The sequence below is a fragment of the Gobio gobio genome (genome assembly GCF_949357685.1).
Source record: "Gobio gobio genome assembly, chromosome: 10".
NCBI lineage: Eukaryota > Metazoa > Chordata > Actinopteri > Cypriniformes > Gobionidae > Gobio > Gobio gobio.
The window spans coordinates 8804465-8828627 of NC_137116.1; the positions used below are offsets into that span (position 1 = coordinate 8804465).

The window sequence follows — 24163 nt, forward strand, 5'->3', positions numbered from 1 at the left end:
AAAGTATAATAAAAAGAACCGGTAAGAATACTGTTAAAGTACCGGATCGATAAGCAGTATCGGTAAGAGTAGTAATACCATTAAAACCTTAATGATACCGATCCCTATTAGTAAAACAGTGGAAATTAGTAGATTTGGTTAGCATGTTGATTTACGGTGTGCGCCCCTAAAATTTCTGGTTGTGCCCCTAAAATTTTCAGTTGGGGGCCACTGTGCTCCTAGTGAAAAAAGTTAGTCTGGAGCCCTGGAAAGTGTTTTCAACTAACTCTGGAAGAGGTTGAAAGTGGACAAGTTCAAACCATTTACACCTGTATTTGGTGTCGTCCACTTTTGATCTGATCAACCAAAATGCATCTTAAAACCAGGTCACGGTGTAAAGTAAACAGGGCCATAAATGTATCCTTTGCAGCCTTTGATATCCAACAATCATGTCTGTTCCATTTCATGATGAGCTAAAAAATAAATATAGGATCTGAAATCCCTCAATCACGATTCCCTACTTTAGTCCACTAATACAGATCAGGAGTGAAGGAAAACGAGTGAGTGAATTCGGACAGTCTCGGTGTGTACATCGGCTGTTCACTCGTTATTGCTGTGCAATGTGGGATAGAATGAGTGCACTCAATAACGTCCACTATGGTTTCGGACACCACTACAAACGGCTGTCCCCTCAAATAGTGCCCTATTTAAGGGTATAGGGAGTGATTTCGGATTCAGCCATAGTGTCTGAAAGTTAGTGGTCAGTTTGTGTGTAAATGCACATTATGACCGACTCTTTCCACTTTTGATGTTATTTCTAGCAGGAAATTACTATTGTAGTAATGATATATTCTTTTAGTTTTGTTGTAGGTCATCAAACCGTTACGCTGCCTCAGAAGTCTGTCTCAAATCAGTTTCCTTACTTTGTTGTTCACTTTTCAAAACAGTCACTTTACATAGAACTATTTTATATTTAAAAATCTGTACATTTATAAGAACATTTGTTTTATGATTTGTCCTGACAGTGATTGTTTTAATAAACAGAATGAGATTTATTTGGATTCATTGTCAGTACTGGGTCACATGGGTAGGGCACTTTGTGTGAGGATGACAGTGTTCATCCAACACTAAAGACAATTTCTGACCCAGGAAAAACGATGAACTATATTATGATATATATCATTATAAGGAAAAAAAAACATGGTCATATCGCCCAACACTAGCATGACATATCAAGTCAATAATATTTTAAGATATTACAATCTCAATATTACCCAAAACGACTGCGACTTTATGACTTTTGCCATAATCGAAAAGCCCAAATGTCATCCAATTCTGCTGCTTTTAGCAAAAAATGTTGTGCATGCCAAATTTTTATAAGAAATTAAAGTTTAAACTACACTTTTTAATACATATAAAACAGAGCTCTTATACACAGTATCAGATTTAAATTAATTTAACAATTTCCAATTTTTGTTCATTTTTTATTAGGTTTTTACATTTTCTGGTGTGTGCAAAACTTGCCTCCACTACGCAAGGGTGTTATTGTCAACATGCTGCTAAACCCCCTGTGATCTTCTGTCCGTTAGTGTGGCTCAAGTTCCTCTTTCAACAGGCGTCTGTGGGTTTTTCAGCCGTTTTCTGCTCTAGCAGGTGAAAATGGAGCGCCTGATCACTTAGTAAACTAACAGCACACACTCCTCAACAACACATGATGTGAAGAATCATTCAAACGCTGCTGGAAAACTTTAAAGTGTCCATATTGTGCTATTTTAAAGCTTCCTAATTTTGTTTTGGAGTCTCTCACATTAGGTTTGGAACGATTTGACCTAAAATCAAAATCTCATTTATTGGACATTTTACCTCGATTACGATTAATGAACCATTATTTTGCTTTTATACCTTGGTTTGTTTAAATACTCGATTCTGATTGGATGAAGGTGTGCAGCAAAACCGTTTAATGCACAGGTAGTTCCATTCAGTTTGATTACAAAAAATGAAATGAACCCGCCACTATAAACATTGGTAACCATAGTAACACAGTTACGCTTGCAAACAGAGTGAAAGAAGCAGCATTAACATTAAAGGGGTGGATGCATGCTTGAGCATAAATGTTGCTGCTTGAGCATAAACAGTATCTGCAAAGTTACAGCGCTGAAAGTTCAATGCAAACGGAGATATTGTCTTTTAAAGTTATGGCAGTTTATTGCCTACAAAAACGGCCGGTTTGGACTACAACAAGCTTCTTCCCGGGTTGATGACATCATAAACCCTTGCTATTAACATAAACACTGCCCCCGCGAACACGCAACAAAGTGGGCGAGGCCATGTAGCAGTCAATACGAAAGAGAGAGAGCTGTTGCAGAACCACAAACTACATTTGGCCATCTAACCAATCTAAGACCATTGCGTTTTTCAGAGGGATGGGCTTCACAGAAGCAGGAAGCAAACGAGCCGTTCAGAGGACAGTGGAGACAGCGGTGTGGAATAAAGGTAAAATGTAAGAAAAATATGGCGTTTTTAAAAAAAAAAAGCATTAAGACATGTTATACTGCGCCCCATAAACACAACCAAGCCTAGAAAAAAAACACGGAACCACCCCTTTAAGTGACATAACATCTGACGCACAGAAGCCAATGGCACATGTCACTATGTGTATTGGCACATCCGGTCTTCATTGGCATGTGCCAGTGGATAGTGGCATGTGTCACTGACGTTATCGCGACACACTGACATGACACCTGAATCACACAGAGTCGAGGAACATGTCGCCATGTAGAGCACCTATACTGACTTAATTGTGACACAAAATGCTAAATAAATAGCCTAATTTTGTTGTATTTTAAATGTCAAGAAAACGCATTAAAGTCAGTAATATTTTTTCAAACGTGTTATTTGTGTCACGTCTGTATTTAATTGGCATGTGCCACTGAATGTTTTGTAATACGTCACAAACTGCCCATTCTAGGAAAAACACGAAATAAATCTATCATGGGTCGCTATGAAAAACGCATTAACAGTTGCGTCAATATAACAGTATAACGTTACTGTAAACATTTATTTTTGCGTGACATACTGACATCTAGAACCTCAACAAGCAAAGCGAAACATAATTTCACCTCCAAGCCTAAACCTAAAATAACCCTACCCTTTTCCATGTCTAATTTCACGATAAATGGAAATGTTGAGTTTAACATCAATTAGTATAACGATGAGTAAAACAATCCCCAAACGAAATTTCCAACGGTTTGATTTTTGTTGTTGTTTTTATTTTATTTAATGCATTTCAATAAATGTAATGCGTCTTTATATTTATAGTTTTTTTTCGCCGGTTTTATTTCACACTCTACATAATTCATTTAAATACATGATATGATTAGTTCAAATAAAGATTGCCTTGTCACTCTCAGTGTTGCCTGTCATTCATAAATAATTTTAATAAATCCATTAAAGAATAATTAAGTTCAAATAAAAACAATAAGATGGCTCTACTTTATTTAAAGCGGATAGAGTGCTAGAACTAACGAGCCGTAACTTAAGAAAATAACCGCCATTTTAACCCATCTGTTAAAAATTACACTGTGAACATCAGTTACAGCTTTAACTTGTTTTTAACTTGGCATATAACCATGGTATAAGCGGGATAACCCACGGCTAGCCATGCATTAAAGGATTTTAATGCACGACGTAAAGGCGAATAACCACCCGACGCTAATTATCCCTTACTTATTTTATTGCTTTCCTTTTTTTTGCCCTCATAGTTCACTGATAAGGTTTGTACTGTAAATATGCTCAACTATTAAAGGGTTTTTTCTAACGAAAGAGTGCATTTCTTTGTGATTTTAAAATACTTGAAGGAAACCGCTCACTTTCAGCAGTTATTGTCTATGGGTCGTAACATTTCTTACAGATTTCTGTTTGTTGTACATCAGATAAATGAGCACAGTAGGCCTACATTACATCTATTTGAATGCATTAATGAGAGTGATTGTGTGTGTGAATTAGTCATACAGTCTATATTAATCATGAAGCTGTGGTTTGTATTTACTTCAAAGGTAGACAAATCTATAACGGTTGAGTTCCTAAGCTACTTTAGTGATGAATCACAGGACAGTGAGTTTCTGCGCTTATCTCTGCGCGCGATCTTCACGTGATGTGCAGTGCGAGCTACTGTCTGTATGAGTGTTGGTGTGTCACAATGATGCATCAGTGAATTAGTTCAATATAATGACACGCATCCAATGGTCTAAAATCGCTTCAATGTTGAAACTCGCAGGGCTTAAAACACATACAAAATCACAAAGTTTTGTGGTGGGGGAGTCACGTGACTAAAACCGAAATAACTGACATGGGAAAATTACGTCAGTTACAGGTTCTGAATTTCGTTTCGATTACTTTTCGATGAATCGTCCAGCCCTAGTTTACACGCACATTTTATTTTCTCTTTTCTCTCAGTGGCTTCCATCAAGGATTCAGTCTCTCTAAACCCCGCCTCTCTGAGAGCTGCTCTGCTGTGATTGGTCAGAAAGCAAACGCTCATTATCATATCTGAATCTCAGCTCTTGACACACAGTGATACAAACAGTAACGATGGCGTGGGTTTTACCGTATCAATCTCAGCAGAAAACAGCGTCTTCTCCACATGAACAACACCAACCAAACTCTTCCAGTCTCAGATACAACTACAGTGAGTGAGGGCGGGGCAAAGAGACGCTGTTCAGCCAATCAAGACCAGAGGCGACATTATGCAAATTAGATACAAACCTACGTAGTGTATGTGAGACTGAATTACTGACGACTCGTTTCAGTTCAGAATCACTTTGAATCACGATCTTTGAAACATTGCAGACCTTTTACATTCACAAACAGCTCTATTACACACTACATGAAAGGTAATATCCGAAAAAGCATAATGGGGCACTTTAAGACTTCATTTAGAAAGCACCGCTGCAAATCTCACCTTGTTGTGGCTCTCGAAGTAAGACTCCTTCTCCAGTCGGTCCATCAGACATTCAAACACTTCCTGAGGGATGGGCGCCACCCCATCAGAACGACGCCTGTCATTCATGATGTCCAGCCAGATGTAGTCTTCTTCATCTATATCGTACTCCACCTCTTCGTCCAGCTCCTCGGCAGACTTATCAATGTACCTGAGAGGAGGAGGAGACGCGGCGTCAGATTTACACTCTAACATCACTGCTATTCCCACTCAGATGCAATACATTGGACGTTATAGGTAAATAACTAGTAATTATGACAATGCATTAAAAGGTCCCATGACATGAACATTTTTAACATTAATATGAGCTTCCCTAGCCTGTCTATGGTCCCCCAGTGGCTAGAAATGGAGATAGGTGTAAACCAAGCCCTGGGTGTCCTGCTCTGCCTTTGAGAAAATGAAAGCGCAGATGAGCCGATCTGGAATCTTCCCTATATGTCGTCATACGGGGAAAGGTTACCTCCCCTTCCTCTGCTTTAGAGCCCTGCGCGGGACTGTTTTCTTCATCCCGCTCCCGCCCGCCGAATTTCTGACCATTACCGCCCGCTCCCGCAACGTATGTGTTACACTCCCGCCCGCTCCCGCAATATGTATGTCCACTCCCGCCCGCACCCGCAGAACTCTGAGAATTTATTCCCGCACAATAATAGAGATGCATTGATTTTGTGTCTTCTCCCCTCCCGCAGGAAAAAAAAAAACACGTATTTGTATTGATATTATTAAAGAGATTCATGGGGTTGTTTGTTTCGTTTCCCTGGCCTGCATGAAAAAAAAAAAAAAGACAAATACATTCAAATATAATTTAGTTTTTATCAAAAACTTTGCACATAAAAATAGACTGCTTTGCAAAACAGAAAACAGAAAAACAGATTGAGAAACAAAAAACAGATCCCAATTCGTCGTACGTCGAACGTGACCGACGGAAAGGAAACCTGAGAAAACATGCTTCAACAGAACGTAATGTGAATACAAAATAGCAAACGGACATTTAGAAACAATCCATTTCCACTCACTAAACTTCTATGTATTGTTTGTCAAAAACACCAAACAGTCAACTTGACCTGCAGGGAGTGCTGAGCGTTTTTGGTGAGGTAACGTTATGATCAAGTAGCTATGTATTTGCCAGCTGCGCAATATGTGGATACATATAACGTTATACCGCATGATTTTGCCTACCAAAACAATTGAGAAACTTCTCCAAATGTCAGACTTTCCTTGTTTAGCTTTTGTGCTGTAAATACCTCGTTTGAGGTTCTTTTCTACATCATCTATTGACATCTTCTCCATCATGTCGTTAGGCAACCTCCCTATCCCGCCGATTCCCGCTGTGTTTTTTTTAGCCGCCCATTCCCGCCCGCAGAAAAATTCAAACCGCCCGCTCCCGCGAGATTTACGTTGGGTCCCGCGGGACCCGGCGGGACTCAATCCCAATGCAGCCCTCTACTCTGCTTTGCCCGCCCAGAGAATGTGGAGAGAATGGATTCTGTTTATTTTAATTGCAATGTCAGCACAGGCTTAACAAAAAGACTTTTACGGTATGGATTCGACAGCACCGCCACAAACAGTGAGTAACAGTGTTCATTAATGCCTGATCTGTGATCAGTGATTTCTGATGTGTAGCTAATCACTCAAGTTCACAGACTTTCTTTCTAAATCATTTAATACTGTTTATGTATCAGTGAATCAAGCCAGTGACTAAACGATCAACTTCACATCGTTTCTCTTAGTAGCATGAAAGAAATCTGTTATTTAAAGGGTTAGTTCACCCAAAAATGAAAATTCTGTCATTAATTACTCACCCTCACGTCGTTCGAGACCCGTAAGACCTCCGTTCATATTCGGAACACAAATGAAGATATTTTTGTTGAAAGCTGATGGCTGAGAAAGGCCTCCATTGGCATTCAGTACACTTATACTCCCAAGACGGATAAAAGGCACTCAAAACATCGTTACAAAGTCCATCTCACCACAGTGACTCTACAATAATCTTACGATGCGACGACAATAGTTTTTGTGCGCAAAAAATCAAAATAACACCTTTTTCCAACTTGTTACTGCCTTCCGTGTGTGCCTCCACGACGCATGCGCGAGAATATGACGCAGATCCGGCGTTCGGACAGATGACCCAGAAGTGATTTGTTTACAATCAGAGGAAGACGCGCGTGTCTCAGCTGTTGGATTCTACATTGATCGTGTTTTAGGTCTCGGCGTAGTTCTCAAAATGGGGCTTAAGTGTGCATTTCATGGAATCCCGAGCCCCGGCGCTACGTCATATTCTCGCGCATGCGTCGTGGAGGCACACGCGGAAGGCAATAACAAGCTGGATAAAGGTGTTATTTTGATTTTTTTTTGCGCACAAAAACTATTGTCGTCGCATCGTAAGATTATTGTAGAGTCACTGTGGTGAGATGGACTTTGTAATGACATTTTAAGTGCCTTTTATCGGTCTTGGGAGTTTAAGTGTACTGAATGCCAATGGAGGCCTAACTGAAGCCTTTCTGAGCCATCAGCTTTCAACTAAAATATCTTCATTTGTGTTCCGAATATGAACAGAGGTCTTACGGGTCTCGAACGACATAAGGGTGAGTAATTAATGACAGAATTTTCATTTTTGGGTGAACTAACCCTTTAAAGTGTGTTAAACTACATAGAGCGATCAAAGAACACTCTCTTTATAATGTTCGGAGCTGTCAATCACACGTCGCGAGTGTCTCTGCACACTTGACCAAACTCCCGTTATAATGAATGACGCTGTTATGCTGCACAACGAAGCTCTTACTGTATTCATATCGATGTCGTGTTTGCTGTTAGTTGTGGTGCAAGCATTTTGTGAGAGAAATAGCGCTGCAATGACGAGATCACTGCATTCACGTGATGAACAGGCTGTCTGTCTACTCAATGCTCATCACTGCAGCCTTTCATGTGATGGGGAAAGATCTAAAAATAATGCTATAATCAACACATTCACGATTCGTTCATCTCGAAAAAACGTAGTAAAAGTATTCAAGAGGGGTTCCAAATGTAATACACATTTCAAATGCAAAGATGTCAGCCAATCACAGCAGTGGGCATTTTCACTGAAATTTCACAGCAGACACGCTCCTTAAAACCCTTCCAACAATACAAGTACACCTCTGGAAACATTATAAAATAATTTAAAAAATCCACATCATGGGACCTTTAAAATGTCAACTGATCAAGCAGCACAACAGAAGCTCAGTGGAGTTGCTCTGAAGTGATTGACAGCGCTCTTCACTCGCTTTGTTTATAACCCATGCACACTTTGAATAAAAGTTTCATTTCTCATGCTGCTAGCCACACACTTCAAAGTTTCTGGATTGACAACCGTAATTAAATGCGGGATTGGATCGGAAAATGTGATGATTGACAGTGATATAACCATAGCAACGAATGGGACAAAAACATGTCATGCAATCTAATAGACATGCCACTTGTTCAATGTAATGTGTTTGCTTTGCCGTTGCAACATTTTGTAGGAAGACTGCACTTTGTATCATTTTCATATATTATAATTCATACTTTATATATTGGTATCTTCGTGTAAATATGAGATATTTTAAATAGAAATGCACCGGTACTAAATGTCTCCGATAACCAATTGATACCGACAGTTTGATTTTCTCAAGGAAAAACTCTCAACTAATGCTGTAAACCAGGGGTTTTCAAACTGGGGCCCGGGGACCCCCTAAATGTTTCTTATAGCTGCTTGCATACATTTATTGTGAAAGCTGCTCATACAAATAATCTGATCTAAGACCTGGCACCTCTGAACTACGGGCGATTCATCAGGTCCGCTTTAACGTCGCTATTTTTTTAACTGTGTCAATGCATTACCTTCACATTAAAGGATTAGTTCACTTCAGAATTCAAATTTCCTGATAATTTACTCACCCCCACATCATGCAAGGTGTTCATGTCTTTCTTTCTTTTTTGAGGAAAAAATTCCAGGAGTTTTCTCCATACAATGGACTGGACTTCAACAGGACCAATGGGTTGAAGGTCCAAATTGCAGTTTCAATGCAGCTTCAAAGAGCTCGACGTGATCCCAGACGAGGAATAAGGGTCTTATCTAGCCAAATTTCTTTTAGAATGAAGAAAGAAAGACATGAACACCTTGAATGATGTGGCGGTGAGTAAATTATCAGGAAATTTGAATTCTGAAGTGAACTAATCCTTTAACTTCAACAGCCCTAAATTCAACACAAGAGAGATTTTCTACACACACTGTAAGAGTTGCATTTTGACACGTTTTTCCTGCCCACTTTGATTGACAGGATATAATCGGCCCTGATATTCGGCTGTTTTTAAAACGATCGGCCAATGGCATAATTGCTTTTATCGGCCGGTACATCGTGCGTCCCTAATTTTAAATGTTCCTTTTGTGTTCATTTGGTAAAACGCATTAAGTGGTCACAATGTCTAAATTATAATTTGTATTTAAAAACTATTGTTTTTGCTGTAAACAATTTGTAATTACTCTGTAACAATATGTCTTTTTTCATGGGGGGGCAAAAAAACACTCTTTTACTAAATATTTCTGAGAGTAAATACAAACATTTTGAGATATATAAAATATGATCCCATGATCCCCTTGTCACTGTCGCTGACAGAGCTCCACACACTCACAAACACTGCCACTACAATCAATCAAACTGTTCACACTGCACAATAAATCTGCTATTTACACTGTGTGTGTGTGTAATGAGTGTTTTGTTTGTTATGGCAGCAGTCTAGTTTTGTCACTGCCTAATCGCAGTATATATTGAGCTGCAACAATCTAAATCATTACACAACACACACAAAATCAGCTGGTGTTTCACTTCACATTGAGAAATACTTTTAAATAAAGTTAAAGCTACATAAACGTGGAAAATGTATTTCTTTTGAAGCTGTGCAATTAATCATCAAGGCAAAAAAAAAGACCAGAAATGCAATATTAGAAAAAAAATAAAGTCTCTAAAATTAACTATTGTTTTTTGTGTGTGGAATATTTCAGTGTTTATTCTAAATGATCTATCGGTGCACATCATTATTGTTTTAATAATCTTGAATCAGAATAACAGCGACATCTCTTCTCTTTTCTGATGACGAGGGCGGGGCAACCTCACACGAGATCCACCAATAACAAACCACAACCATCCAATCAATTCCCCACCGGCAAAATCAAGCCCTGATTTAGTATATTCGAGGACACAGTTTAAATATTTGTTTTTAGCTTTTTTGTTGTTGATGTCGTTTTCTTTTGGTTTGGTTTGTGCTTTTAGTTTAATTCCCTTAATTTTCTCCAAAAGCTCTTCAAATGGCTGACAACACAGAGTGGAAATGCATTATTGTTGGAAAACAGACCAGTATGCTCTTGTCATGTTTCCCTGTCTTTACTGTTGATACCTAAATGCTGGTGATGACTTATGTATTAATGAAAAAACAACCAAAAACCTTTTAGAAGTGCATGGCTGACTCTATTTTAAAGTTGACTACTGGATTTCAAGGAAGGAAATTTTCTAACCCAAAACGCGCCGTTTTTGTGTGTCCCTTTAAATGCAAAAGAGCTGCTGCTCCCCGCCCCCTTTCAGGAAGAGGGCGGAGCTTCAAGAGCTCATGTTAGCAGCTCCGATTACCTCACACAGACACATACTGAAAATGACTGAACCGTTCAGCCTTTTATGATCAAACCGGAGTCGGACAATGATGGAGAGACTCAAGAAGAAGTGACAACATGTAGAATGAGACCGGACGTTTCTGAACGGTTAGTTAATGAATTTATGAGTTAATCTTCAAGTCATAGATTAGCATATTCTGTCATGATAATCTATAAATGGCCGGTGTTGGAATTGTTGTGAGATGCACAGAGTCAGAGAATATCTTCTGCACGAAGAGAGAACAGGGATAGTTTAGTTTAATTACGGTTATAACTTATGTTGTCACCTTGCTTTCATGACATGCTATTGCATTTGTGTTCGTACTGTATCGCAATAAATGTGACAGACGGACGACAGCTTGAGCGACTCCCAAATGTGCTCGACTACAACAACTCTTCCTCTTCTCAACATGTTCCCGGGGGCGGGGTTTATGTAAATGTTAGGGTAAGTGATGTCCCTAACCCGTGAAAAAGCTTGTTGTAGTCCCTACCAGCCGTTTGTTGTAGTCCTTAAAAAGTGATTTCTGTAAGAGAATATCTCCCTTTGCTTTGAACGTTGAGCGTCGTAACTCAGATGTAGTTTATGCTCAAACAGCAACATTACACACTCACTAAAGTAAAAAAAAATCAAATCATAATCAACCACCCCTTTAAAGAAAGGGTTTTTATTTAATGCTGACTTGCTAAAATTTCAGCCCTGAACAAGATGAACTTAAAAACTCATCACATCTCACCTAAAGTAATTACACACATACGCATGTGCGTACAGCAACTGTTTCGAGGAGTACCTGTAGTAAGACATGGGTCGAGGGGGCGCGTCCGGTCTCTCTTGATCCAGCTCTCGAAACACCACCTCAGGCAGCTTGACGGCCGGCCCGGGCGGGTTCATGTGATGGTGTGAGCTGCTGTCCTTCTTTTTCTCTTTGCTCTTGTGCTTTCCTGTTTTCTGAGTCCCTTTCTCCCCATTGGCTGCAGAACTGTCCAATCTGTCCTTGCCGATTCCCCCGGACTCGCCGCCGTTACATGCGCCCACTCCCGAGGACGGAGGCTCCTCTGCGCCACTGTCCTCCTCCGAAACCACATCCAGGTTGTCGAAGATGCTGATGCGGTGAACCCGCCCGCGGATCTCCAGCTCCACCATCCGTTGCGCTTCGGCGTAGGTCATAGTCTCTCTAACGGGCGAGTGCGAGCATTCCGAGTGTTCGGCAGGGCTGCCCGGCGTCGCCGCCTGCCCGGTAACCCCAGATCCCGTGCTGGAATCGGGGCCGTCGGCAGAGCCCGGCAGGGAGGAGCGCGGCGGCCGGCCCTTGCGCTTCTTCTGAGGGCTGCCCTGCGGCGGAAGCGGGTTGTCGTGGTCATAGTGGTAGAGGTGGTACTCGATGCCGCTGTAGCTTTTGTAGACCTTACGGCAGCTTTCCACCGGACACTCGTAGGGCGGTTTGGTCGCCCGCAGGTTGTGGCAGAACGTCTTGACGTCAAAGTCCAGCCCCATGCCGTCAATGCACACCACAGCGTCACAACTGGTCCGGCTTACATCTGAGAGGACGAGAAATACGACACTTTAATTCAAATCAAGTTCATAGCGCGTTTCACAATTACATAATGTGCAGCTTCACAGGAAATGCTTGTTTCAATTTAGGTTATCAAGTTATCAGTCAGAGAGAAGAGTGTGATATATAATATACATGATACAGTACCGGTCAAAAGTTTGGAAACATTAAAATATTTAAAGAGTCTCTTCTGCTGCATTTATTGATCAAAAATACAGTAAAAACAATGAAATATTATTCCAGTGTAAAGCAGCTGTTCTCTATGTTAATATATATATATTGTAATTTATTCCTGTGATCAAAGCTGATTTTTCAGCATCATTACTCCAGTCTTCAGTGTCACATGATTCATAAATCATTCTAATATGGTGATTTGATGCTCAATTATTTATATTTTATCAATGTTGAAAACCATTTTTGCATGCTTAATATTTCTGTGGAAACCATGATACATTCTTGTCTGGATTCTGTGATGAATAGAAAGTTCACACATATCGGACGATACGATAAAATAAAAAATGAACACGTATCCAACGATAACGATAACATTAAAAATGAACACGTATCGGACGATAACATGAAAAATTAACACATATCGGCCGATACTAATTAACATCAAAAATGAACACATATCAGGCGATAACATTAAAAATGAACACATATCGTACGATAACATTAAAAATGAACACATATCGTACGATAACATTAAAAATGAACACATATCGTACGATAACATTAAAAATGAACACATATCGTACGATAACATTAAAAATGAACACATATCGGCCGATAACTTTAAAGGGATAGTTCACCCAAAAATGAAAATTAGCCCATGATTTACTCACCCTCGAGTCATCCTAGGTGTATATGACATTCTTCTTTCAGACGAACACAATCTGAGTTATATTAAAAAAGTCCAGGCTAATCCAAGCCTTATAATAGCAGTAATAGTTTGCTCTGTTTTTGAAGTCCATAAAAAGTGCATCTGTCTGTCGAATAACGTGCTCCACGCGGCTCTGGGGTGTTAATAAAGGCCTTCTGAAGCGAATCAATGCGTTTGTGTAAAGGCCTGTTCACACCGGGACGATTTTCGCGCGCGTTTATCGCCGACGTTTAACGCCTCGTGACTAAACAATGGGCGCCAATGTGAGTCTGCACACCGACGCGTAAAACGCCAGGCGTAAAAGCGTCATTTTAAAAAAAACGCCTCGGGTTCATTTTTTTACTTTGACGCGGCGCGTTAAAAACTGGCCGACCAATGAGATCCGCGCTTTTGTTAACGTGCCTGGAGCTGCTGAAGTGACAGTAAAACACGACTTGGTGGCGCTCAAGGACAGAGCGGTCTTGCCGAGCACACATTGATACGACGAAGAAGTAGTAAGTAGACAAAGAAGAAGATGAACTGCTAATGCTGCTTGCCAGTTAGTAAAAAGTGTGTTAATGGTTTTGGCCATAGACATAATATGTCTATGGTTTTGGCAAGCACGTAAATACGGTCTCTCTTCTCCTTCTGTGTGACAAGCGAGTGTCAGAAGCGTAAAGTGCCGCAGCACCACCTTGTGTACCGGGAGCGCATCTACTGAATGTGCACGTTCACTCGGCGCAGCGCCAGTGAAAATCGCTTGGGTGTGAACACTCAAGACGCGCCGAAAAACGTCACGAAAAACGCTGGCGATAAGCGCGTGCGATATTCGTCCCGGTGTGTACAGGCCTTAAGAAAAATATCCATATTTAAAACTTTATAAAGTAAAGTTTCGGCTGACTGCCTTCCGTATTCAATTTATGGAAAAAATGTTGAAAATGCCGCTGCCGATCGAAAGTGACATGACGTCACGTACGCATCTTGAATTGCGAGAAGGCACTTTCAACACTTTTCCACGGAAGGCGATCGGCTGGAACTTTACTTGATAAAGTTTTAAATATGGATATTTTTCTTACACAAACGCATCGATTCGCTTCAGAAGGCCTTTAATAACACCCCGGAGCCGTGTGGAGCACGTTATTCGACGGACAGGTGCATTTTTTTTTTTATAAACTACAAAAACAGAGCTACGATCACTGCCATTATAATGCTTGGATTAGCCTGGACTTTTTTAATATAACTCAGATTTTATTCGTCTGAAAGAAGAATGTCATATACACCTAGGATGACTTGAGGGCGAGTGAATGACGACAGTTTTCATTTTCGGTTGAACTATCCCTTAAAAAATGAACACATATCGGCCGATAATATTAAAAATGAACACATATTGGCCGATCCCAATAAAATTAAAAATGAACACATATTGGACAATAGCGATATGGTGGCCGATATTTCATGCATCCCTAAAAATAAGTGCTTTTGATTACAAGTTTGCTATTAAATTGCACTGTAAAAAAATATGTTTTGAAGTTGTAAATGAAACTGTCTTACAAGGACATTCTATTAAATCAAAATGTTACTTGGCAATTCTGTGTACTCACTGAAACGTACTAGTAATTTCTGAGTGAAATGAGCAGAAACAGCAGCCTCGGACTGACTGAAGTGACACTGTAACACGCCTTTCCCTCCATTATTGTTACTGTTGATTTCTGCAGCGTTACACATGATGTTACACAGTCTGTTTACTACTGAAATTCAAGCCTTAAGCTTCATACAACACGAACAACTACTGAGATGTTCCTATCATAGTTTCACATTTACCATGTTACTAAATGATTACCACAATAATATACAATGTGTATTTACATGATACTCTGAAGAAAACTTCAAAGAATTTACCATGGTAAATGTTCAAACACATGGTATCTCCATGGTAGTTTGTGTTAGCCGCTTTTACTTTACAAATGTGCCAAGCATAGAAATATGCTAATGTGAAATATGAGTTTACACATGATCATTTTACTCACAATCAGATCTCTAACAGGTGAAAGTGTTTTGTCGTAAACACCAACTACTCCAGAGTCCACGGCGGCTTTCACGCTCCCTCCGAGAACGAGGATTGGCCCTGAGATGAGTTTAATTCACAACAGAAGAGTTTGAGCTGAATTAATAGATCCTTTATGAATTCTGATCATCACACAGTGAATAACACCAGGAACTGAAGCTAACGAACAAAGGGGCTAACCCGCGTTTGGCGTCCGCACATTCACCAATCGCTCCACAAGGGAACCCGCGTTTTTAAAAGTATTTTGCTGATAATATTTCTCATTCGTAACATACAGTTAGTTAACGCAGATACTTGATAAAATCCAATCAGAAATCTCCCTATGTCCGTGATTGTTTTTTCTGCTTCTCTCTATACTGACGAATCAGCCGTCGGTGGTCACGCGGTTGCCCGCTGCGTCTGTCCATTATTTAGTATGCAAGTAGAAAAACAGATAATTCTGCAAGGAATATCGGACTAGTGATATTTTAGCTGTAATATCTGGATATTTTTATATATAATAAAGCATATTGGCTCCAATTCATGGGCATTACAGCGGTCCAAATATGAGAGGATTGGGTGTGTGAACGCTTTGCTTCGGATATTTGAATGTGTCGCATGAGCGCAGTGGCGGCCGCAGACCTGCAGAGGGCGCCGCTTCCCCTACATCAATCACTTCATACTAACAATAAACATGTTTACCGTGGTTTCCTTAAAGCGATAGTTCACTCAAAATGCTGCCAATTTTCTACAGGTTTGGAAAAACTTGAGGGTGAGTAAATGATGACAGAATTTTCATTTTTGTGTCAACTATCCCTTTAAAAAGTTGCCACAAGAACAAATTTTGTCCATGTGGAATTGATTGGATGGTTGTGGTTTGCTATTGGTTGATCTCATGTGAGTGACAGGTCGCCCCGCCCTCGCGCCAGTAAACACGTCATCAGAGAAGAGAAGATATTTTTTTATATCATTTATAGCCGTTCATAATGTAGTTTGCATGATTCAATTTCTTATGTTCTCATTTATTTTGAATGCATTTGACAACCAAAGATCGAAGTCTTGTATTTCAGTAGAAAACACGTCACGTATATGGCACATATTAAAAAAAAAATGCTTTGTAAATCATAATATAAGTCATTATGACATACTAAATCGAAATGAAGATATAAAAAGCAAACACAAGAACGTTTTAGGAACGTTCCCGTTAAGTTATGAAAGTGTTATTTCTTCATTTATTTTGTTATATGAATGTTAATAGAACATTCAATTGTATAATTTCACAAACATTATGGGAACGTTACTTTTGAATGTAGACACACTAGAATTTTTTTTTTAAACATTAGACGTCCAACTAAAACATTTTAAAAAAGTTCCATATGTAAAAATCATGTGTTTGTATTAATGTTTTGAGAATTTTATTAAAGATACCTCATAATGAACATGAAAAACGTTTGTTCATAACTTTGAGAGAACCTTGCCAGAATGTTCACTAAATTTCATGATTTCAACCTTTTTATCAAATTTATGAACTTTTGTCTCAATTTCAACTTTTTTATCTCATAGCTTAGCTTTTTATGTCATAATCATGACCTTTTTGTCCTCATTTTATGTCATCATCATCATTGCTGGGTAACTGATTACATGCATTCTGAAAATTAAATACTTGATTATTAAATTAATTAGATTAATAAATTAGATTGTTATGTTTTTTTTTTTAAATAATAGGCCTCCTCATAATCAGAATACTTTTTATTGTATTTTTTATCACATGCTTACTTAATAATATTAATTCACAAAATGGCAGTAAATCATTCAGAATTAATTTATTCTCCCTAATCCTTCTTTTTTCATCTTTTAAATGATTCTTTCTCAAAAGTTTTGTGGAGTTGCACACACAGACCGGCCCCTAGTCAGGTGACCTAACATACTGCTCTGAGACAGAAGGTTGAGGATCCAAACGCAGCTTTATTTTAAAGGGTAATCCACACTCGTAGTCAACAAACAGGCAAGAGGTCATAACAGGTAATCAGTCCAATCAGGCAAACAAGACAGGAGATACAGGCAAGAAATCCAAAACCAAGAGACATGAAACCAGGGAAACCGCTCAGAAATGCAGTGTGATCAAAACAAGACATTGCAATGAATGACAGACATGACCAGCAGGGGTGTAGCACAAAATCCTGGGCCCTATGCATAGGCAGTCCCTATGTTCCATGTTAAAATATATTCCAGACTTTTCAAAGGGCCCTCACCCTAGACGGGGCCCTGGGTAGTCAGGTCCACTTTTCCCCCCACTACCACGCCCATGATGACCAGGCTTATAAAGTGTGAGCTAACAAGGCATGCGTCTCAATCAGCTCCCTGGTTCAGTAGTCAGGGCACTGATCAGGACATAAGTCAATGAGCTGACTCCCTAATCAGTGCCCTGACTACTACTGAACTAGGGAGCTGATTGAGATGCACCCAAGGTAATGGGGTGCAGGTGGATGTAATCAGGAAGGAAGTCCGGGGTAGTGAGAGTGATTTGGAAAATGTAGTCCTCAGATGAAGTGACAGTCCGGGATGGAGTGCCCTCTGGTGATAACCATTTGTGATTGTGACACTATATAATTACATGGAAATTTTCCATGGCATAAACAAAAAATAACATATTTAATCTTTTTTGTTTAATGTTTTACTTTGATTGTTTTTATTATAAATTATAATATGATTTATTTCTCATCATTTAACCTTTTATGATTTGATTAATCATTAGCTTTTCATAAATGTATGAACCCCCTGCCGTTCCTTTCCGAACCCGTTTGGGAAACCCTGAAATAATGTAATGTTTAATGCACTTCATGTTGTTTATAACAAAGAATGGAATCATTTTTATTAATATGTCGTAGTGCTGGGGAAATATTAATCGTGATTAATCACAGCCAAAACAAAGGTTTGTGTTTTTATAATATGTGTGTGTACTGTGTATAATAAATACACACACATACATGTATATATTTAAGAAAAATATGTTATATTTTTTATAAAATTATATTTATATACAAGATAGATTGTATATATACAGTATATACATGCAAATATTTCTTAAATATATACATGCATGTGTGTGTATTTATATATACATAATAATTATACAAAATTTTATTTCCAAAATCCCATTCAAAAAACCCATTGACTTTGGGACGGTGGAACCGCAAGTGCTAAAATTCGAACTTGCTTCCGCGTTTAAAGGAGATGCGTTTTAAAAACAGATAATTTCAGACAGTAAATAATTGTCTGAATTATTGAAAATAATTGTTTTCCTATATATATATATATATATATATATATATATATATATATATATATATATATATATATATATATATATATATATATATATATATATATATATATATATATAATATCTTATTAACATTACAAGCTAACTCAAGGAACATAAAAACATAAAATACATTTCATGACCCCTTTAAACAACTATTTCCAAAAACAGGCACTTTTGAAAGATAGATTCAGACTTAATCTTCACGGGGAAGAGATTGAGAATGAAGTAGGGAGACAATTTTTATCAGTAATGGACAATTTGTATGCACTGGTCATGACTTTTTATGTCAGAATTAAGATTTACAAGCATGTTTTGGACTTTCACAGAGAAGAGAAGAAACACAAAGACTCTTTTTGCATCCAGTGTGTCATATGATGCTCATGGTACATGATCCTGAGGGAGAATATGAACTCTCGTTATACACAAACAAACTCATTCATTGTTTCACGAATTCTGATCGTCTCGATTATAGTTATTTTAAAGATTTGATTAATTATGTGTGTGTGTATTTAATATATATATATATATATATATATATATATATATACATACACACACATACATATATATATACACATAAATATATACTGTATATTAACATCAGTTATTCCAAATATTTTTCCACCCTCAAGTCGTTCCACTGAATCGTCGAAAAGAATCGATTCCATCGAACGATTCGTTTGCTGCTCGGACAAAATTAATAGTCAGTCTGTTGTGTCTGTGGAGAAATGCAGCTGGTTCCAGAAAACCATGCGAGAGACGGACAACGGGAAGATGGATCGAAAAATCAGGACAAATGAAGAGGAAAACAGCTCGTGTCATTTCAACTTATAAAGTCGGAGCAAGTTGCAGACGATGCGAGAAATCAGCGCGAGCGGTCAGTGTTTCTCTTTCCTCATTCATTTCACACTGAAGAGTGAAGATATAACGTTAAATTGTCAGTGCGATTTGAATCTGTTTTTTTGCTCTCGCTCTACAAGTGTGTGAGGTTTCTGATGCAATTCCTTAGGATAAACAAAAACAGACACTATGCCTCGAGCTGTGAAGTTAATGTGGAATGCAGCTCAGGCCTTTGAACAAATATTTGTAAAAAATATATTATGTTTTATTTAGCAAGCATGTAACCTCTTAGGTCATAGATGGAAAAGACCAATTTACTAAGGAAAAACAAGTTTGTAAAGGTTTTTTGACAGTTAACCTATAGCACCACCTATTGACCGATCTCCACCACTTTTTATAGGTGTCCTCAGAGTGTGCTCAAACATATGTGTGTACAATTTAATGTAAATATCTAATTTCGTCATTTTTAAATTATAGACAGTTATATTTATGAGAGCATAAAAATGACCCATGGGCGACATTGATTGGATTTTCTTTGCTACTTCTTTGACATTTGGGCATTATTGTTGAGCTATTGACCTATGTTTTCGAATTTCCGGCGGGTGGTTTCGTCTTGATCTGACTAGCCACCTACCTGGCATGTTTGGTATCGTTGGACTCGACAAGGATTCACGAGTCTAAGGAGGTGACTCCCGTGAAAAGCACTGGCTCGAAGCTTCTCAGGCTCTTTCAGGGCATTGGCACAACCCAAACAGAGTTTTATTCTGATTGGCCTCCATTAACCTTGTCTAATAGATGCTCAAATTTCATTGGCCGATGGCGGCCATGTCGTTAGAGATACGCCAATGTCCTCATAGACATAAATGGAACCTTGGACAAAGACACTGCATGCCAATTTTCAAGTCAATCGGACTAACGGTTGGGCGGTTATAGCCATTTTCAGGGTTTTTTTCCTGTTAAAATGCCACCAAGTGGCCAATCACTATGATTTTTTTCAAGTGACCTCAGATTAGAGGTCTGCGCGGGACAGTTTTTTTTCCGTCCCGTTCTCGCTAGGTTCTTTTCCGCACCCACCCGTTCCCGCTTAAAATTCACTCTTGTGTTCACCCGCTTGGAATGATTTTCTTCCCGACCCGACCGATCCCGCTAAATTGAATGCTCGTTTCCAGATTAAAATTTCCCCTAAAGAAAGAAAGTGACTGGGATAACAAATATAAAATATTGGCTATACAGACCTCTACCTCAGATTGAGCTCATACACATGTGTCCCAAGTTTATAATTTCTCGGTTAATATCTTTCCGTTCACGAGTTCTAGCCATTTTAGTAAAAGTGGCCCCGGTCACATCGAACATTTTGGCTCCCCGTAGCGACCGTGAATTGAAATTTAGAATTTTTTATGAATATTGATATTCACTCTCCAGAGAATATTTCTGCACTGGTTTGGTTCCGACCAGGAATAGTTTGCGAGTAGGTTTTTCAAAATATCCAAAATTTCTCAAAAATGTGGCCTGAAGTAGAGCAAATCCAAGGCATGCGGTTTAGGAGTTATGAGCTATTTTTGACCGCTGTAGCGCCCCCGTCAGGCCAATTGGGCCGCGCCTTGGTGACGCTGTAGAAGGTGTGAGTACTACCACCCCTCAAAGTTTCAAGACTCTACCACTTGTGGTTTGGTCTGACCGATCACTTTTAGGGGACAATTCTGATCCTTGGAAAATGTAACAATTACAATAGGGTTTCAGCGCTACTGTCTTGAACCGCTAATTATATTGTGAGAGATTCATAAACCAATCAGCACTGATATGTCGCTCAGACTGTGTTCAGTGATCAGAGCTCTTCAGCTGCTCATGCTTATTGATACTGACTTAAATTATATATATACATGCCTTCATCTGATGTCTTATATTTCCTAAAGAAACAAACATTAGCAGTTAGTTTGAGTAAAAGCTCTTGATGGACTGAAGGGGAAGTTTTGAGTTGTGAAAGTTGCGTAGTACATCAAGCATTCATAGTTTATCATCTCCCTTTCATACACTGACCAGCTCTACTCTCTCGTGACTTCATCATCCCTCTCTCTCTCTTTCATTCGTCTGTTTGTGTCATCCCTCCATTCTGTTCCTTTTTCATGCAGATGACTCTTTTCTGCAAAAACACTGCAGGCTTTGTTTGTCCCTTTCTTTCATCCTCCATTCTTCCTTCACACTGCCCTTTCTGTCCACTTATTTCACTTCATAAACTTTCTATGGGGATTTTGTGGAAAACCGTTATGGGTAGATAGATCCGGAATTTTTTTTTTTTTTTTTTTTTTTTGTGTGTGTTGTAAATAACATTTATTCTGAAGCAATATTCTCACCTGTGTTCAATCAGCTTTGACATATGCATATTTGAGATATTTTTACCTTTTTATAAAGGGCATTTTTCCCCTAATCTTTTTTATGATTCAGATTTCCTTTTATATTCTTAAATTGGATCAATAAATTAAATTAGAAGATGACACTGGCTGTTACCAGTAAAATTAAATAATTGACACTGAAAAATTACAACTGCATAATGTTATGAGATTGTTTTAAATATTTTTTGAATATACAAATAAGAAATGTTGGAAAGATGAAACTAAACCACCAGTAGGTGGCGGCAGGTGACCGTCTGAATGAGCGAGTCATTGAGTCGATTCGTTCAAACACTGATTCATTCAAGAATGAGGCGGTCGTTTACGAATAGTTCATTGAATCTTTGATTCTATCGATTCATTCGAAACGCTGAATCATTCACTAACACGCTGTTGCTGTGACACGCGTTCTCCTGTGATCTTTTGGAACTATTTTCGCTGCTGAATTAGAACAAAAACACTAAATATTGCATCTAAAATGTAAGTGACTTAATGTTAATAATTTTTTATGGAACTGTCAAATGAAATCAGTGTCATTTTCAGTCGTGATGTTATTCAGGAAAACAGCACTCTTGGTAATGTGACGTTGCAACTGTATCATGTTATAAATATAAATAAACTCAATTTCTACATTTTTACGGCAGTGTGTTAACGGAGTTTCGCTGTGTGAGCGGTGCACATTTGTTTCGATTTCTCCTGGAGAGGCTGCGCGAGCGTAAACAGTGCAACGTTAGTTACCGTCAGTTCATTATACATTATTATCATCCACTGTCAATCGCCACTTACAGTAATGAATGCAGAATCATTCTTGCATTTTGGTGATTCCCTAGTTATGTTTTGTTAATGACGTTTTATCAGGCTACTTGTCCGTCGGGCAAGTAAAATTCTCTTTCACTTGCCCTTCAAAAAATCCACTTGTCCCGGACAAGCGTTAATGTCGAGCCCTGGGATGGATGGATGGATGGATAGACAGAGATACATGGATAGACAGACAGATGCATAGATGGATGGATGGATGGATGGATGGATAGACAGACAGATACATGGATAGAAAGACAGATAGATAGATGGATGGATGGATAGACAGAGATACATGGATAGACAGACAGATAGATCGATGGATGGATAGACAGAGATACATGGATAGACAGACAGATGCATAGATTGATGGATGGATGGATAGACAGACAGACAGACAGATACATGGATAGAAAGACAGATAGATGGATGGATGGATAGACAGACAGATACATGGATGTATGGATAGACAGTCAGATACATGGATGAATGGATAGATAGACAGACAGGTGTATGGATGGATGGATAGACAGATAGATACATGGATAGAAAGACAGATAGATGGATGGATGGATGGATAGACAGAGATACATGGATAGACAGACAGATGCATAGATTGATGGATGGATGGATAGACAGACAGACAGACAGATACATGGATAGAAAGACAGATAGATGGATGGATGGATAGACAGACAGACAGACAGACAGACAGACAGACAGACACATGGATAGAAAGACAGATAGATGGATGGATGGATAGACAGACAGACAGACAGATACATGGATAGAAAGACAGATAGATGGATGGATGGATAGACAGACAGATACATGGATGTATGGATAGACAGACAGAAACATGGATGAATGGATAGATGGACAGACAGGTGTATGGATGGATGGATAGACAGACAGATACACGGATGGATGGATGGATGGATGGATAGACAGACAGATGGATGGATGGAGAGACAAACAGATACATGGATCGATGGATAGACAGACAGATACATTGATGGATCGATGGACAGATACACGGATGGATGGATAGACAGATAGATACACGGATGGATGGATGGATAGACAGACAGACAGATATATGGATGGATGGAGAGACAAATAGATACATGGATGGATGGATGGATGGATGGATAGACAGACAGATACATGGATGGATGGATGGATGGATGGATAGACAGACAGATGGATGGAGAGACAGACAGACAGATGGATGGAGAGACAAACAGATACATGGATGGATGGATAGACAGACAGATACATGGATGGATGGATGGATGGATGGATAGACTGACAGACAGATAGATGGATGGAGAGACAAACAGATACATGGATGGATGGATAGTCAGACAGATACATGCATGGATGGATGGATAGATAGATAGATAGATAGATAGATAGATAGATAGATAGATAGATAGATAGATAGATAGATAGATAGATAGATAGATAGATAGATAGATAGACAGACAGATACACGGATGGATGGAGAGAAAAACAGATACATGGATGGATGGATAGACAGACAGATACATGGACGGATGGATAGACAGACAGATACATGGACGGATGGATGGATGGACAGACAGATACATAGATGAATAGATGGATGGAAAGACAGATACATAGATGGATGGATGGACGGATTGATGGACGAATAGATGATAGATAGATAGATGGATGACTGGATGAATAGATAGAT

At 38.9% G+C, this 24163-nt stretch overlaps 3 protein-coding genes across 5 annotated transcripts in view; 1 reads left to right on the top strand and 2 right to left on the bottom strand.

Moving 5' to 3' along the window:
- Nucleotides 1-15706, bottom strand: part of brpf1 (bromodomain and PHD finger containing, 1) — a 37344-nt gene extending 21638 nt beyond the window's left edge. The window contains exons 1-3 of one of the 2 annotated variants that reach the window (XM_079826438.1): nucleotides 15077-15706; nucleotides 11426-12173; nucleotides 4940-5129 (exon numbers count right to left, since the gene is read on the bottom strand). In XM_079826438.1, coding sequence (XP_079682564.1) covers nucleotides 4940-5129; nucleotides 11426-12129 — 894 coding nt within the window. In that variant the 5' untranslated portion in view covers nucleotides 12130-12173; nucleotides 15077-15706. Of the gene's footprint in view, nucleotides 1-4939; nucleotides 5130-11371; nucleotides 12174-15076 lie in introns of both variants that reach the window. The other variant, XM_079826437.1, reaches the window with a different exon arrangement.
- Nucleotides 1-24163, bottom strand: part of LOC307132267 (interleukin-17 receptor E) — a 517506-nt gene that overhangs the window by 64660 nt on the left and 428683 nt on the right. The gene's annotated exons all lie outside the window — the stretch shown is intronic.
- Nucleotides 19095-24163, top strand: part of fgd (faciogenital dysplasia) — a 103867-nt gene continuing 98798 nt past the window's right edge. For both annotated transcript variants that reach the window (XM_079826448.1, XM_079826450.1), the window contains exon 1: nucleotides 19095-19295. In XM_079826448.1, coding sequence (XP_079682574.1) covers nucleotides 19274-19295 — 22 coding nt within the window. In that variant the 5' untranslated portion in view covers nucleotides 19095-19273. The remainder of the gene's footprint in view (nucleotides 19296-24163) is intronic.